Source organism: Dipodomys spectabilis, unplaced genomic scaffold (assembly GCF_019054845.1).
Source record: "Dipodomys spectabilis isolate Male_0828 unplaced genomic scaffold, ASM1905484v1 ptg000140l, whole genome shotgun sequence".
Taxonomy (NCBI): Eukaryota; Metazoa; Chordata; class Mammalia; order Rodentia; family Heteromyidae; genus Dipodomys; species Dipodomys spectabilis.
In genome coordinates, this window is record NW_024870817.1 from 29,519,947 (window position 1) to 29,538,154 (window position 18,208).

Genomic DNA, 18,208 nt, shown 5'->3' on the forward strand with positions numbered 1-18,208 from the left:
CTTCAACTCTTTGATCCCTGCAAATACAGTTTGGGACTCATCTTTGAGCAGCCTTCCTCTAGTTGGAGCCCAGCAAGACAGAGAAGCAAACAAGACCTACTTCCATAATTAAACCAAAAAGTGTCGCTCTGGTTGGAAGTCTTGGCTTGTTCTGCAGGAAATGCCAAGCCAGGACTGCCAGGCTTTGCACTATCTTTAGACCATAATGATGGATCAGACCTGTCATGTATCTGAGGACCACAGCATAGCCCCCAATCCCACTACAATACTGACAAAGGGAAACGAGCTTTCATCTGCTAGAGATTGAAAGCTAAGATCTAATTGATTGTTACAATGATAACCCTAAACATGGGAAAACCACTGCTTGACATGGCTGAATATGATCACTCTACGTGAGTGTCCGGAAAACAGAAACTTTGAGTAAAGAAGACAACTTGCATGCTCCAAAGAGTGATGACAGCAAGATGCCATGTGAAAACAAAATGTGGTCTTAATTGTTTTCTCATGATTTGACTAAGCTAACACTTGACTGTAAAATACTTTCCTCTTACTTTATCTGTGTTGTGTTCATTTTCATCTAGATCGTTCTTTCAGCGTCCACAAAAAATCCAAGAATGCTTCGACATTCCTTGCTGCTGGCCGGCTTTCTGACATGCTCAATGGTGGTGATGAAGTCTACGCTAACTGTATGGCAATAGATCAGGTAAGGTGCCCTGAAATCACCAGGTGGAGCCAGGTATGAGAGGTGCAGTCAGAATCTAGAGTTCCTTTGAAAATTCCAGCCTGGGAGAGGTCCAGAGGATGCTGCTGTAACATCTTCTCTCCAAGGTGTTTTACTATACTGCTTTATACCACAGCATAACCCTACCCCAACCGGAAATGTGGGAAGGAGGAAAGCTGATATACTGCCAGAGGGCTCTTCAGTGAGGACAAATAAGCATAGTACTAGATCTTCTGCATGGCTTTTCAATGAACAGTGCATGCAGGAAGTGATCAGGGAATGTTTGCATTTGAGTCCAGCCAACAGTGCCTGGTCCAGCCCAGGATGCTGTCATGGGATACTCTCACATAAATTGCTTCTTTAACCCTTAGAATACACCTGTTAACAGATACCAGTTCTAGAAGTTGACTATCAAAGCAGAGTGGTATCATGTTATAGGGCTAGTGAAGATTTGAGAACTTTCCACCCATTCGCTGGTAGAGGCTTGAGTTAATCTCATAAAAGCAGAGGCTTTGAATACATCTATATCTAGTTATCCCCTGTTCTCTCTAACATAATGGGTTTTGAATTTTAGTACTTCTAAACACCTAATTTAAAGGAGGATTTGAGAGGTTTTCGTAAGTTTGGTAATGCAATCTCTGCCTTACCCACTGACTTTAAAAACTAATTCCCACACAAGATACACACACACACACACACACACACACACACACACACACACACACACACACACACACCATATGTGTTTATATATAATATAAAATATATTTACTTATTGCTAAATTGGCAGTAAGGTATTTTGCTTCTTTGTTATTACTATACTAAGAAATACTTTCTGCGATATAAACTCTTTTTCTGTGTAGTAGTAGATCTCAATTTCACCCCTTTAGTTGAATACTTCTACCTGCGTTCTGCAGTATTATACAGCATTATTACCATAAGTGAATAGTTAACAAGCATAGTGAGATGAAAGTAAAAATGACAGAGAAATCAATAAATCAAAATAAACATTTGCTGTAAATAGCTCATATTGTTTTGTTGTAAACTAGCTAAAGGTCAGTTCTAGTTATAGACATGTTCGGTGGAGCAAGGGACAGAGTGGGAGTTCTGGAACATTCTTTTTTTTGGGGGGGGTCCGGTCGTGGGGCCTGAACTCTGGGCCTGGGCACTGTCCCTCAGCTCTTCAGCTCAAGGCTAGCACTCTACCACTTGAGCCATAGCACCACTTCCGGCTTTTTTTCCCCCTGCTTATGTGGTGCTGAGGAATCGAACCCAGGGCCTCATGCATGCAAGGCAAGCACTCTACCACTGAGCCACCTTCTCAGCCCCTGGAACATTCTTTAAAGGTACAGAGTAATTGTACTTTGTATGCTATAGCCATACTTTAAGATGTGTATGTATGTATCTATGTATCCACCTATCTATGTATGTATATATGTGCATATATAAACACATAGACATATGTATGCATATATACATTTCTACCCACACAATATAAATATTCTTTTTTAGCATCTACACTGTGCTATACAATGATTACACAAATTTACATATGTATATGTTTGTATATTTTATTTTCCAGCTTTTTTTGTGGTGAATTGACAAAACTCATCTGTATTTAATGTTTACACTGTGAAGTTTTGGTGTGCTTATGTATTATGGAGTGACGACTGCAGACACACTAATTGAGCCTATCTATCACTTCCCATGATTATCTTTTCATTGTTATGAGACTTTCAGGATCTGCTCTCTATAATGTATCATTATTAACTATAGCCACCATGCTGTGCTGTCCCTTAGGACCCAGACTGCAAGTGTGTACACTTTGACTAGCATCTCTCATTTCCCTTACCTCCTAACTCTTAGTCACCACTCTTATATCCATTGTCTCTATGAACTTGGCTTTTGGAGATGACACTATACATATTTATCTTTTTCAGGCTGGTTTATTTCAATTAGCACAGTGTCCTCCTGGTTCATCCATGTTATCACAAATGGCAGGAATTTTAAGGCTAAATAAACTCTGTTTCCTCTATCTCTCTGTGTATTGATACACATATACCATATTTTTCTTCATTAATTTGTCTGTTGATGGATACTTGGCAATTCCATATTTTGCCTCTTGTGAATAAAGCTGCCTTGAACTTGGGAGTGCAGTTATCTCCTGAGGAGAGTGATTTTATTTCTTTATTTCCTTTGGCTATATGCACAGAAGTGTGAACATTAGATCATATTGACAGTTATATTTCAACTTTAAAAAAACATCTATACTGTTTGACTGTACCATTTCGTATTTCCCCTAACCCTGTAGCAAGATTCCCCTTCTTCCTGTTCACTAATAGTATTCTTGTGACTTTCTATAATACAGCCATCCTAACAGGCACAAGGTGATATTATAATTTTGATTTGCATTTTTAGGTGGCTAATGATTCCAAGTACACACACACACACACACACACACACACACACACACACACTCCATTCTCTTTTCATACTCCTTCTAATCTCTGCAGAGTATACAGTGGGGGATAAAGGTTCACTTGCTGGATTTGATGCTTATTATTTGCAGGCAGTTTTAAGTTTGAGGCATCTTCTGTCCTGTGAATAGTCAATGTACATGTACTTTTTGTAGTTTTATTTTTTTCTTCTAGTTTGGTGATGTTATGTATCTTCAGTTATCTTAGTTATCTATATTCTCATGAACTAATTGTAAATTAGAAGAAGAATAAAACATGAAACAATTTTTTGTTCCCACAAGACAAAAAAGTAATGACAAACAAAACAAACAAAAAGATAAATAAGGGAAAGGTTTTCACTTTAGGATTTTTTTTTTTTTGCTGGTACCAAGGTTTGGATTTAGAGACTCATGTTTCCTTGACTGTTGCTCCAGCCTTTTCTGGTTATTTTTGGAGATGGGGTCTTGGAAACTGTTTGGGCTGGCTTCAAACTTCCATCCTACATATATCAGCGTCCTAAGTAGTTAAGATTACAGGTATGAAGCCACTAGTACCTGGCAGGGAACTTGTTTACTAATTCAGGTACAGCCATTATTTCATGCTGTTTCTCAAAAAAATGTTCTTTCAATTTCCAGGTTGGCGATTTGGATATCAACTATATTAATATAGGGGGAATTTCTGCTCATACAAGCCCTGAACCCCTGGAGTCTACTGTGGGAACTCAAAATTGCAAGCACATCCTTATCCCTGACTCTGGCCCCGGTGTGTGTCCACGGGGTGAGAACAGGGAAACAATGGCAAGCAAGGAAGCCTGGAAGGCCTCCATGTCTTCGTCTGGCTCACATACTCCCAACTTGAATCTGGCTTTTGGGCTGCATGGATTTGAAGAACAAAGCCATCTAAAGAAAAGAAGGTAAAAGACTATGTATGTCCCAGAAAACTATTGAAGAAAATGGAGAACTCTGTTAGTTAGACTTAAAAAAAATCTATGTCTTAGTCTCCATCACATGTATCTCTACATCAAAATGTTGCCCCTTCTTATTTCCTATATATGTTGATTTGAAAGTAAGGCAAAAGTGACATTCTTCTTCCCTCATCCCCTCCAGTAGGTGCTATCTAAAAACAAACTAAAGCAAAAAGGGCTGGGAAAATGGCTCAAGTGGTGAAACATGACACTCTGAGTTCAAATCCCAGTAACACACACAAACACGCACATGCATGCACATACACACACGCACACATGCACATACATGCATGCACACACACAGATACACTATTCTGATCAGAACCTACTGAATCTTATATTCTACTAATGAGATTCAGAAGAACATGATTGTAAAATGAGAATGTGTAGATTAACAGCTTAACAAAGAAAAGTCATAGGCCAACTTGAATTAGAATTCTCTAATTAGAATTAGAGAAAAAGAATTGTTTCTAGTATTCAAAATAAAAGAATAGTGGAATATGTAGGTTAGGCTCATGCTGAAGGAGAAGCATGAGGAGAAGCATGTCTATAACTAAAAAGGCTTTCACATAAATCAGGATATGTTTTCAGGCTGCTAATTACTTACACATTGTTGATAGACAGGAAGCAAAGAAATAATGAAGAGCCAGAGCTGGAGATGGTAGCACATCCCTGCCATTCCATCACTCAGGAGGATCATGGGTATGAGGCCAGTTTGAGACTGTTTGGGGAAAAAATGAAAACAAATACTGAAAATTTATAACTTGATCAAAAATAAAATTTGGAAGCTGAATTTGATTAAAAATAGACCTTTTAGATGGGTGCTGATGGCTCACGCCTGTAATCCTAGCTACTCAGGAGGCTGAGACCTGAGAATCACTGTTTGAAGCCAGTCAGGGCAGGAAACTCTGTGAGACTCTTACCTTCAACAATATGCTCCAAGAGTCACATGATTTGTGCAATTGATATTTCACACTGACATTTCATTTTTTTTAAGGAAAAATAACCTGAATGGGTTAATCTGAAGTTTCGTCTGCTAATTGTTTGTAGTTCAAAGTCAAGATGGTTTCATTGGGTTGTGGGACATGAAAGTATTAACACTAGAACTGAAATCACCAAAGAAAAATGCATTTAAAAACACGTCCTTTGTGGAACTGGAGACGATCATGTATGAACAGACTCAGAAAGACATTGTATGTTTTGTCTCATAGTAAAATCTAGATCTAAAAAAATGGACATAAGTGTAAGTAGCAGACTGTGGGGAAAGAGAACCAGGGGAGAGGTGAAGGAGAGAGAATATGATCCAAGTACATTCTGTGGGTATGTAAAAAGCTGGAACAGGAAGTAAGAAGCAGTAATGGAAGGGGTGCATATGATAAAAATATATTATGGAAATATATGTATGGAAATATCACAACAAAACCTCTCCAACTGCATAGTTTAATAAGCACTAATGAAAACTGCATCCTTCATTAACACTGGTAAACACGGATGGTCTGGACAGTAGAGCAGAAAAATGCAACTGTGAACCTGGAATGTACAAGGTCAAATTCTTTCCTCTTAATTTTGTAATGATGAAAATTGAATGGGGAAAGACAACCTGTAGTCAAGCAGAAATACTACATAGTTCTGAGATAGAATAATTTTAAATAAATCTCTGAAAATGATCATCTAGGGTGACATGTTTGGGTCCTTGAATGTAACTTGTTTTTGACCTATGTTTGTCTTATCTGGGCCCTCCTCAATTTTCAGCTGAGATTCACTGGGAGAACACCATGTTGTGTATTCCTTGACATCCTGCTTACCCCAAGCTTATGTCCAAACAGCCCAGGAACTCTGTGTTGTCTGCATATTGAGCATTTGAAGGGTTCCTTAGTGGGGCTTATAAAAATTACATTTACAAACAAAAATAGTGATAATAGTACTAACTCAAATCTGCTTTTTGTTTGGCAAGGTGATTAACATGGTTTTTGCTAGGTAGAAGAGTTCATTGGGAGAAACACAAACCCTTCTTGATAAAGAGACTTGGAGGAGATCAAGAAAAAGCATGAATCAAATATTCATTGGAAATTAAGTCACTACACATTGTACCGCACACCAGTGAGAGAATCTGAACTCCGAAGAATAGAGCCAATATCTGTCTGCATGTTCGTTTATTGAGTTGCTTGCTGATTCCTTGCTTTAGTTCCAGCCTGGATGCCCTGGTTGCTGACAGCGAGGGGGAAGTGTGTCCTGAGCAGCCTCACCTGTGCCATGCTCCAGTGTCTCAGAGTTCCTCAGGAACTAGGGTTCCTAGCGGAGATGAACTGGATTCTTTTGAACCAGATCTTAATATCTCCAGAACTGAATCCCTCTCTCTTTCAAGTAATCTACAGTCAAAGGTAATTTATTGATATGAATCCAGCATATTCTAAGTGTGCAGAATGTTCAAAGTGTTTCTATTTCTATCAGAAAGACAATTCTGGATGACTCACGTCTGAACTATTGTTTTTTCTGGTGTATGTGTGGAGACTCTTGCTTTGATCCAGTCTGTCTTTAATCCCTGTGAATCTGTGGTAACTTTTATAATTCTTACAGTGACTAATTTCTGTTTCCATTAGTTCACAAGGAAGCTGTTCCATTTTCACATCCTTGGAAAAATGTTACATTTTGTACAAGGATTCCTACTATCTCTTAAGCAAAGGGAACAAAACTGGTCGTCTTCAATGATTCTGAAAGATCAAACTTGGTTGTTTCCTATAATTTTCACTTGGCTCAGATGAGGAGTAAATAATGTTAGCAAGGCAGAGGTGATGTTTGTTGAGCAATTCTGGCTTTGTAAACTAATTTGCAGCATCATAAACTTTGTCAGTTTTTCCTCTCATGCCAGGCTTTCTCTTGTTGGCAGTTTCACATGAGAATTTCACTTTGTTGTGGTTATTTAAAGAAAAGAAAAAGCTTGAATTCCTTCTTCCAATCTTGCAAAGAAAGCCCTTCTGTATTTGAACATATCTTTTTTCCTATTAGATTTAGGTTATTTCCCACTCATTTTCTTTTTAAGTTTACTACTGTAAAGACAAGGTGTTATGCTAAAACTTGTTTTACCAAGAACCTGTGGCTGTTAATATTAACACACTTTACTTTTGTAACATATCCTACTGTATGCAAAATGTTTATATATATAATATATAGGTATATATATAATATAATATATATATATGCCAATATAGAATTTCGTACAGCTCACTTAGGACATCAGTAGTGCTTTTATTAGTAACATAAAATGATATTAGAGAAGGAGAGGGGAGGAAGGAAAGAAAGAAGGGAAAGAAAGCCTGTGATATTAATTTGTTTTGGATTTTGAATGAGAATGTGAAAAGAACTCACCATTACTTAGCATGAAAAGTTTTCAGTCTTTGTGAAACAGTTTTATGTTGTTTGTTTTTTAGACAACTCTTTCCTGAAAAGTATATTTTGCCTTGCCTCTGTACTTCGTGTAACATTGCCAAAGAGTTTTGGATGATACCCAAAATTCTGTTGTCATAAAAATGGCACACATGACTTACCATATATGATTTAAATGGAGAAGATGGCAATTGGTGAGGGTCCTTTGTGGCCCACTCACTGTTAAGAGAACTTACCATCTTGTAACCCTTCTCACATCTAGTCTCAAGTGAGTGCTCCCTCATAAGACAGCCAAGGAGCCACAGCCCAAGGCCCTTTGAAGCCAGATCAGGCTTCTGTTTTCAACTTTCCTCTGGGCTCTTTAACCAATGAACTCAGGGGAACCATGTGTTTTTACTTAGGAGTAACCGAAGAAGCTAATGAGTAGGAAGGACAGTTTCTGATGGCTTTAGTAAAGAATTTTGCCTTTTTAATCTTGTGATATCTTAAAACTGTATGGGCAGGATTAATCCTAAAACCTCTGTAGAATCCGAATTGGATATTGTACATAGCTTTGTTGGGGTTCTACTGCATAGCTGTCTAAATTTTCTGTAACGTGTAAGAAAACCATGCTTTAATTGTCCTGCCGTTTCATGTATATTGCCAATATAACGATAGAAATAATATGCACTTGGAAAAATAGAGGAAAATGCCAGGTTACTATGAAGAACTTATATTAAAAATATTTAAATCAGTGATATTCAAACTTTACTCCTGGAAGTTTGGGATGGAAGATGTACTAAAAAATGTGCACACACAGGTGGTTATTTGGAAATATTAAAAAAAAACTCTTGCAATTCCAAATAGCTATTAATCATCTGTAAATATAGAAATTGAAGTGTGTATAGAATTTCAGATAAAATCTGCTTTTTGTTTTGTTTTGCTGGGCCTAGGGCTTGAACTCTGGGCCTGGGTGCTGTCCCTGAGCTTTTTTGGTTCAAATCTAGCACTCTACCACTTAAGCCACAGCACCACTTCTGGCTTTTTCTGTATACAAGTTTATTGGAGATAAGAGTCTCGTGGACTTTCTTGCCCAGGATGGCTTCAAATCATGATCCTCAAATCTCAGCCTCCTGAGTAGCTAGGAGATTACAGGCATAAGCCACTGATGCCTGGTGATAAAATAATTTTTAACTGTCTTTGTTTTTAACCAAATTGGTTGGAATGGCATAATTCCATTCTGAAGTATGTGTAGGAACCATTCCCCAAATCTCAATTTTATTAATACACTAAAAATAGAACTTTAAAAAAGTTACGAGAGGCAAATAGAAACAGTTAATAAGATCATTTAAGAAATAATCAGATTGAGCCAGGTATAGCTCTCACTGGTAATCCCACCTACTTAGGAAGTAGAGATCAGGAGGATGATGTTTTGAGGCTACCCTGGGCAAAAAGCAAGACCCTATTTCAGTCAACAAGCTAGGCGTGGTGGTCATCCTAGCTAGGTGGGAGACAAAAACAGGAGGGTCATGGTTCAGGATAGAAAACAAGATCATATCTAAAACAAATAACTAAAAAAATCAGGAAGCATGGATCAAATGGTGGAATGCTTGCCTAGTAAGCTAAAAACTAAGTGTGAACCCAAGTACCACCAAAATAAATAAGTAGAAAAGAAACACTCAGGCTAATTTTTACAAAGATACTGGTTTAGTAGCATTCATGGTAAACTCATACTTTCAGTCTTATGTAGGAATTTTTCTTTGTATTGGTCCTAGGGCTTAGACTCAGGGCCCAGGTGTTGTCCCTGATCTTTTGTGCTCAAGGCTAGTACTCTACCACTTGAACTACACTCAAGTAGTATTGTAGATGTGGAAGGGAAGAGTAAAAAACATATCGTTTAACTAGGGATACAGGTGGACCCATTGCAACAATGAGATGTACAAGTCGTTATGTCAAAAAACGAACTTTATAACTTTGGTGGCGGGGGCGGGGGGGGGGACCAGTCGGAGGGAGGTAGGGGGAGTATGGGAAGGGATGGGAAGGGGAAACAAAGAGGAGGCAACAATGCTTGATAAGAAATGTATTCATTGTCTTGCCCATGTAATTGTAACCCCTCTGTACAGTATTCTCACAATAAAAGAAAAAAAGAAGAGTCTCATTAAATTTCTTGCCTGGGGTTTTGAACTGCAATCCTCAGAACTCAGCCTCCTGAATAGCTAGTATTACAGGTGTGAGCCACCAGTACCTGGTTTCATGTGTAATTTTAAAAAATTTTATTTTATTGTAAAGATGCTGTACAGAGGGGTTACAGATACATGAGTAAGGTAATGAGTACATTTCTTGTTGAGCATTGCTACCCCCTCCTTTGTTTTTCTCCTACTATCCCTTCCAGAATTTTGTTTTAAAGACTTCATTATTGGGGCTGGGAAGTGGTAGAGTGCTTGCCTCGCATGCATGAGGCCCTGGGTTTGATTTTTCAGCACCACATAAGCAGAAAAAAGCCGGAAGTGGCGCTGTGGCTTAAGTGGTAGGGTGCTAGCCTTGAGCTGAAGAGCTGAGGGACAGCGCCCAGGGACAGCTCCATGACAGACTAAAAAAGAAAAAGAAAAAAAAGACTTCATTATTATCTCTTTTAGGAATCACTGCTTTCTGGAATCCGTTCGAGATCTTATTCCTGCTCATCTCCCAAAATTTCTTTAGGAAAAACTCGACTGGTGCGGGATCTTACAGTGTGCAATTCCAGTGAAGGTAAACATTATTTGCCATTTGGCTTTGAAAGCATTTGATTCAGAACAGGTGCTCAGTGTAGATACACAAGTCACACAAGAACAGCAGGGGATTTTCAATTCTAGTTCCACAACTGATTTTTCTAATCTTAGTACCATTATTTTCTCAAAGGATATGAATTTTGATGAAATTACACATATGTCTATGTCTCTTTGTTGCTGAATATATAAATACAATTTCATCAAGGATTGTGTAAATGAGAATGCTAAGTACTGTGAGGGTTTTAAAGGATTTTTTTTTATGCCAGTCCTGGAGCTTGAATGCAGGGTCCTGGGTACTGTCTCTGAGCTTCGTTTGCTCAAAGCTAGTGCTCTACCACTTGACCCAGAGCTCCACTTCTGGCTTTTTTTTTTTGAGAAGTTTATTGGAGAGTCTAATGGACTTTCCTGCCTGGGCTGGCTTTGAACAACAATCCTCAAATCTCAGCCTCCTGAGTAGCTAAGATTACAGGCATGAGCTACCAGTGTCCAGCTGGAGGATTTTTTGGAAGTCAGTTGTAAAAGTTAACTTTTGTTTTGTGCCTTAGTTGTTGAAATAATCCACTCCCCAGAGCCAAAGCATTGCAAAATAGTTTCTTTCCATTTCCATTGATTAGCAAGAATCTTGGGAGATTTGAAATGACAACATAGTCATATATAAGGAAATTTGTTTTAGTGTTGTGGGGGCTAATGGCAGTATATGAAATCAGAAATAAGACATATAAAGCAAACTTTGAGTTGAAATATATCTACAAATGGATTCAAGCTATAAACATTATGGGACTACAACTTGATGAATTCAAAGAGCAAATTCAGATCTACTTAGAACAATGATAGGCAAACTAGAGCTCCCTGAAGGTAGGGTTCAGCTGTTGCCCCTTACTTTGAAATGCAATTATGTCATATTTTCTCTAAATTACATATGATGTAATCATCCTATTTAATGGCCTATTTGGAAGTAATAATGCCAGCATGAAGCATATAACATTGTAATGAAAGTTTTCAATAAATTAATGTCTTTCTTGTTATTTGTCTTTAAGAATCACAAGAGGCTCAGAAAGTAAGAGATGTATTTAAGTACTGTGTTACCCAATGTACAATATTTAAAGTAGAATTTCATTCTTCCCTTTCTCTGCTTTTACCTTATAGTATTTTAATACTATTTTGCATTTTATATTGATAATACTGATAATATGATCTTTGTGTTTGGAGCTATGCATGCTGATATAATGACATAAAATATGATACCTGTTGAATAAATATTTGTTGCCTGTATGTGTTTGACAAGATATATAAAGTATAAAATGAGAGTTACTTTGTGAGCTTTTCCCCACTTTTCTAAGTTGTATTATTAGAAGAGAAAGACTAATAAGGAATGTTTTTATTTTTGGACTGAGAAGATTTCAAAGAACTTTAGAAAGAAATTTCTCAGAGAAGGAAAAAAAAAAACACATAGAATTACCTTGAGAGGCCAGGAAAAAAAAGAGAGGTGTATTGAAATTGCCTGGGATTTTAGTTTTTCATTTCATGGGTCTTTCTATAATTCCAGGTCTCCTCAATCTTACTCTGAGTTCTTTTAAAGAAAAACTTGACAATTTTTTACTGATGGTCCTACCTGATGATTACCTTTACACTGTTTCTCTCTGAGAAACACATTCTTGCTTCCTTCTAGAATGTTACTTGTAATTATTTTTCATGACTTTTGTTTTCAGCCAAAAATACAACAGTGACAACTTTATTGTTTAATGTTTATATACATAAAACAAAACTCAGTTTTTATAATTCCCATTGGTCCCTTGTGAGTTTAAATAGAAAGGAGCTTTGCTAATGGTGAGATATAATTACAACTTCAACCAAGATGGACAAAAGCGTTCTACATTTAAGAATTTGATGAGAGAGTTAGGAGTAAGGCCCAAGTGGTAAATCACCAGTTAGTAAGTAAATCATCACTTAGTGAGTGTGATTGCCCTGAGTTCAAACCCCAGTACCACACAAAAAAAAGGAGGACTAGAGGCATGGCTGTGGTGATAGGGTACCAGCCTTTAACTGAAAGTACCAGAACCTGTGTTCAAGTCCCAGTCCCAGAAGAAAGAATAAAAAGGATTTGAGGAATGGATACTTTTGAAAAGTTACTATGAACTGACCTATGAAATCCTATAACGTTATACTCAGTTTCCACTTTACAGCCTGATTATTTTGGATCACATTTTCTTGGTACTTCACTCTATTTTCAATAAGGGTTATAATCTCTGGCTGTGACTTAAATTTGAGGAACATTTTTATAATGGCCATAAAACAAAGCCTTCAAGTTCCTCAAATTTTATTTCTTTTATATACCAGACAGCCTAAGGTCAGTACTGGTATCTCTGTGCTCCAGGTGATATTTATTTTCCTTGTATTTCCAGACCATTTCCCTTTACAACCCAGTGTTGCCTCTTCCCCATTCTGGATTGTAATAGGAAAAGGTCTGTCCTGCTCTATAGATCCTATACTCCACAATGGCTGCTCCTTCCTTTAGTCCCTGTCGCAATGTAAGTCCGTGTCTCTTCTCCATCCCTGTAGTTGTGAAACTCTGGAAATAAGCTTTGCATGAACCTGTATTCCTATCCCACCAACTGGAAGCAAAGGTGGTTCTCCTAGTCCACCAACCCCAAAGTCCACTTCCCAATTGGCCGCTGCAAAGATTTTATAAGGGTATTACATTATACACTTCTAATTCTGGCCTTCAAGACTTTTTTTCCTTTGAACTTTGGTCAAAAACAGCTAAGATATTTCTTGATTGTCTTTGCTGGAGAATTCTTGTTATGAATAAGGATGAAGGTTAAGTGAGAAGTAACCCAAAATATAGAAGTAATTTCTATTTCCCCTTGCTGGTGCAAGCCCACAAAAATCATATAATCAGTCTAATCTCCACCTTCTCCAAACTAGGGAAAACAATAGAGATATCTAGAACAATACCCTAGTTATGTAAGATTACTTGTGTTCTCATTATTGTGTGTACAATGATCAAATATGGGAAATGGATGCATTTCAAACTAACATGACTGACTGAGTTTTTATTTTATTTGTCTGTATCTTACAGAGCAAAGAGTTTATAGTGTACCAGAGCCACCAGGAGGGAAAAGGTACTTTAACCATTTCAATTTGAGGAGGGATTGCTTGATCCATCTTTGGGAACTTCATGTTCCATTTCCTATCTGCCCAGTGATCTGTCAGATTTCTGTGTACTCCGCTGCCTAAGATCCTCCTTCTCTGCTTCTGTGATTTGAATCAGTGTAAATCAACCAGCTGTCTTTTCAGGCCTCAGATATGGTGTGTGCAGACCAAGGAGTGGGGCCAAGATGCTCTGTTTTACATTATTTTCAAAGCTGAACTCCTTCAGGGAAGGGTGTGAGGACCACCTGCTGCAGAAAGCTGCAGGTCTGCTCTCGGTCTGCTCTTCTGGGACAAGAAGGCTTACTGTAGAAGCAGGCCCCTGGGATGCCATTAGAGAATGTAAACATCCCAAGTCCTTTTTCCCTTGTGGGAGTTTTGCTTATACAAAGAATAAAAGATGTAGCAATTACCTCCCACATTCCCCTTTTCATAGAGAGATTTGAAAAGGTTTAAGCCTAAGCTTCTCTCTCTCTTTTTTTTCCCCAGAAGGTAAACTTGCCAGAGCCAAGCTAGGGAAAAGCTGGGTTATATTGATCTTGCAGAGGTGATGGTGCATGAGTCACACTATGGATAGGCCTGGGGTGATGTCTGAAACAAGTATCAGGAAATGAGGAAATATTTGGCTTTAATTCTGAGATTTAAGTCTTTAAAAACAAGCAAACAGACACAAACAAACAGCACTTCTCTTAGACATTGAATGGCTTGCTTAGTGAGATCAGGGTCTTGCTCTGTATCTCATGCTGACCTTCCCTGTTTTCTGGGAGCTGGGTTTATAGGCATGTACCACCCTGTGTAAGGCAGGATTTTTGCTAAACTCTCAGATGTTTCCCTCCCCCACCCATTCTATAGCATATGATGATATGAAGTTTGCAAATTAGGACACCTACGATATCTGGCATCCTAATTTGTAATTAATTTTAGATTATATTAATGAGTCAATTACTTCTGGTGAAGTGACTAGAAGGTAGCTATGGAAGTAGAAGGGAAGTGAGAAAGTCTGAGATCCTTTTATTGCTGTCAGTCATCACTGAGTTCTCTCTTTTCACATTTCCTTCTAGTTTTTTTCTGGTGATTGTCTCAGTGGTAGAACAAGTTTCATTTATTCTGCAGGATTTGAGTAGCAGGACATACAGTTCTGACTATACCTGTAGCTTTACCAGGCCAAGCTCTGAAGCCATTGTTTATTTTTTTCAATAGATACATTCATGAGTTCGAACCCAAAAATACCTAAAATGAAGCTTAAATAACTTAATTTTGTTATTAATGGGAAGGTCTGTCATTAATCACATAAGAAAAACTTAAGCCCTAAACATTTTTTTTGTAAGCAACATTTTTTTATGGACTGTAACCATACTTACTTTTGTATGTATTAGTGATAGGATTACTTATAAATATTTCCCAGAGAAATCCTATTAGCTGCTTGTGAGAAAAAAAAGAAGCTTAAGTTGTAGAATGTCTATGGAAATAGCTTGTTTGACATGATACTTAGTTTTTTAGTGAATTCTCTTTTTCAGTAATGATGTTAGAAACATTACTATTAGAGGATGTGCTAGGAGAATTATAACTTTTCATAGCTTGGAGTTTGTTTTCCAGAGAATAGTTATATGGATTACAAGGAAGTCAATAATGTCCAGTGTGTTCATACTGGGTACAGTTGCCCCTGGCATGCCTTCTTTTTTTTTGAGGGGGGAGGGTGGCAGCTAATAGACAACTTTCTTTCCTCTGCAGCCTAGTAATCTGAGAGGGAAGAGATTGGCCAAGAGGCGTACATTGTGTCTCTCAGGCTCTATCAACAAAGGAAGCACACGTCTTATTGGAATAGCAAACAGAGAAATGCTTTTAGAGTAAAATTATAAGTCTACTATTTCCTTTATGCCATTTTCCCCTTCCAAATAACCATTAAAACCTAAAAAATACCTTGCACATGAATATTTATAGTTAAGCATGCACATATACATGTATGCATATGCCATTCCCTGTTCCTTCTTCAAAACCTGTAAAACATGGTGATTGATTCTGTTACGATTATTGTTATTATAATATAGAATTCAGGAAGAAGAATGGGACAAATACATCATCCCTGCCAAATCAGAGTCTGAAAAGTACAAAGTGAGCCGAACTTTCAGCTTCCTCATGAATAGGATGACTAGCCCTCGGAATAAATCTAAGGTAATTCTGCACCTTCTTGCTGTAAGGCATAGAGGGCTTCAGCTTTCCACCATGAGAATAGTTCTTACTTTCCCCTTCATATCACTTACCTTAGATTACATATACACCTTTCTTGGAGGATTATTGTCTAATCATTAGGAATACTAGGACCTCTCCGGGGACTAGGACATGTTAGTGTATGGTCCCTTTATTCCTTCTTCTGCCTTCGGTGTGAAGGTCAACTGGCTAATTTTCTTTTTTACGTTTGCTCCATTTGTATGTTACTGCCTCTCTGCTGCTGTTTCTGAAGATGAAGAACAAGGATACCAAAGACAAAGAGAAAATGAATCGACATCAGTTTGTCCCTGGAACGTTTTCTGGTGTTCAGCAGTGTTCGGCTTGTGATAAAACACTCCTGGGGAAAGAGTCATTCCAGTGTTCCAGTAAGTTCTGGGATCTAATTCTGGGTTGGCTTCCTAGCCACCTCCTTTAGGTGAATGTTTTCTTCTTTTCCGTGGGGTGCTGCTTTCTGTTTATCACCTTGTTTGTGGTTACCTTCTTTCCAAACTTGGGATACCGTCCAAACTCAGTTCTTGGGTATTTCTTCATTTTTCCTTTGCTATTTTTTTTTTTTTTAAGAACAGTCATCAGTCTTAGGTTCTAAAATACCCCCATTTAGACCTATTCCCCTCAAACTAATGACATTATCCTCATTTCTAGGTGCTGGACATCATATCACTTATGGCCACTTTTGAGGATGATGTTAGAGTAAATGACCGATATGAACCAATCACTGGCCCATAGGGTGACCCTGTATGTGGGTGTCACCACCCAAGTTTCATCGTCTCCCCAGACCCAACGTATCTAAATCCAACCTCAAAACGCCGCCCTCTGCTCGGGTTAATGGGACTGTAGGCAGAACCTTGGCCTTGATGTTTTCCCTTTACTGGCAGGGGGCAAGAGTCAGTGTCATTCAGCCCACTCTGACCAGGGCGGGGTCTCCTCACCTGGCCTTCTCAGGGTGCATTGTGCTGGCGTCCCTCTCCATGTGTTTTACCCTACAGTTTATAATAAATAATTTGGCCCCATAGACTTTGTCAAATGCCACTGTCATCGGCCTACATAAATTTAAGGATTTATCTTTTTTGGTCACTGAGCATCAAGTGTCTTGTCTGTGAACTGGTAACTGGCTTACATTTCCCTCTTCAATCTTAGTTGACAACCTGATGCCTGTCGGTCTCATTGCCCTAGTGTTTTCTCTCCAGGGATGATTTCCCACTCTGCATTCTTGCTCATAATAATTCCCCTTCTCTCTCTCAGATTCAGTTACCCCAGTTCCTGGATCAGAAATTCCACCACCTCTTTAGAGGGCTTCCCTGACCACTGTGGCCCAAATTTCTGCCACTCATGTTGATGATTTCTTCCCATTTTGTTTAGCATTAGGTTTTGTGCAGTCTTTGCAGTTTAATTCTAAATTAGACAAAGTTCTTTAAAGATTATTACTACTCAGTGGCACTTTACAGCATTATAAGACTGGTGCTTAGACATTTGTGCCTAGTTAATCCTGATCAACCCGCATTCATCAAAATGCTAAGTAAATGAACCCCATAGGGACACAAGAAGTCTTTCTTTGTTGTTTTTAATGTACTATGTGATTTTTTTTGTTTCCTTTGTATGTTCTTCCCCCTATGGTATATGCCTTGTAGTCACTGTACTTGATTTTGATATATTGCATCTTGTATCTACATTTGTCTAACTTGGGGAGTGGAAGAGGAATAACAAGGACACAGGATGACCCATTGCAACAGTGATACCCACAGACAGTATATTGGAAATGAACTTTACAACTTCTGGTGTGAGGGGGGAGTGAGGGAGTTGGAGGAGGGAAGGGATAGTGGGAGAACAACAAAGGAGAGGGTGACAATGTTCGACAAGAAATGTGCTCATTACCTTGCTCATGTAACTGTAACCCCTCTGTACAGCATCTTTACAATTAAATTGAGAAAAAAGGGAATTGAACCAGGCACTGGTGGCTCATGCCTGTAATCCTAGCTACTCAGGAGGCTGAGATCTAAGGATCTTGTTTCAAAGTCCATGAGACTTTTGTTGCCAATTAAGCACCCAAAAGCCAGAAGTGGAGTTGTGGCTCAAGTGGTAGAGTACCAGCCTTGAGTGGAACATATAAGGGACAAGGCAGGCCCTGAGTTCAAGCCCCAATACTAGAACACACAAAGTAAACTTGTAGTGAATGAGATGTTCGCTCATCCTAAATTTATTCAAGGATTGTAATGGAGACTATAATGTAAGTTGGAAGTTGCTACAAGTACCAAAGATAGTTAGCTGTTAAGCACTTATTACTTAAAAATCACTAGAATTCATAGAAACTTGGTTTAAAGAGAAAGAAGTATCTAATATTTTAACACCTAAGAAAATTAATACTATTATAATGTGTTCCTTCTAACCATAAGACTGTCTTGTCAGCTTTTCATATTCTTGTTTCATTTGATGGTGGTGACAGATGTTTTTAGTTGTATTTTACTGTACATTTAATTTTTTTGAATTTTATCTAACAAAAAATCAAGTACTTATTAGTACATATTTCTATCCACATCATTAATTATTCCCTTAGATTAAA

At 38.1% G+C, this 18,208-nt stretch overlaps 1 protein-coding gene across 2 annotated transcripts in view; it reads left to right on the forward strand.

Annotated features, from left to right (window-relative positions):
• The window catches only part of Arhgef28 (Rho guanine nucleotide exchange factor 28), a 222,749-nt gene that overhangs the window by 126,006 nt on the left and 78,535 nt on the right, over positions 1–18,208 (forward strand). For both annotated transcript variants that reach the window (XM_042690839.1, XM_042690840.1), the window contains 7 exons: positions 582–703; positions 3,813–4,090; positions 6,327–6,522; positions 10,141–10,252; positions 13,352–13,394; positions 15,471–15,594; positions 15,884–16,016. In XM_042690839.1, the coding sequence (XP_042546773.1) occupies positions 582–703; positions 3,813–4,090; positions 6,327–6,522; positions 10,141–10,252; positions 13,352–13,394; positions 15,471–15,594; positions 15,884–16,016 (1,008 nt within the window). The remainder of the gene's footprint in view (positions 1–581; positions 704–3,812; positions 4,091–6,326; positions 6,523–10,140; positions 10,253–13,351; positions 13,395–15,470; positions 15,595–15,883; positions 16,017–18,208) is intronic.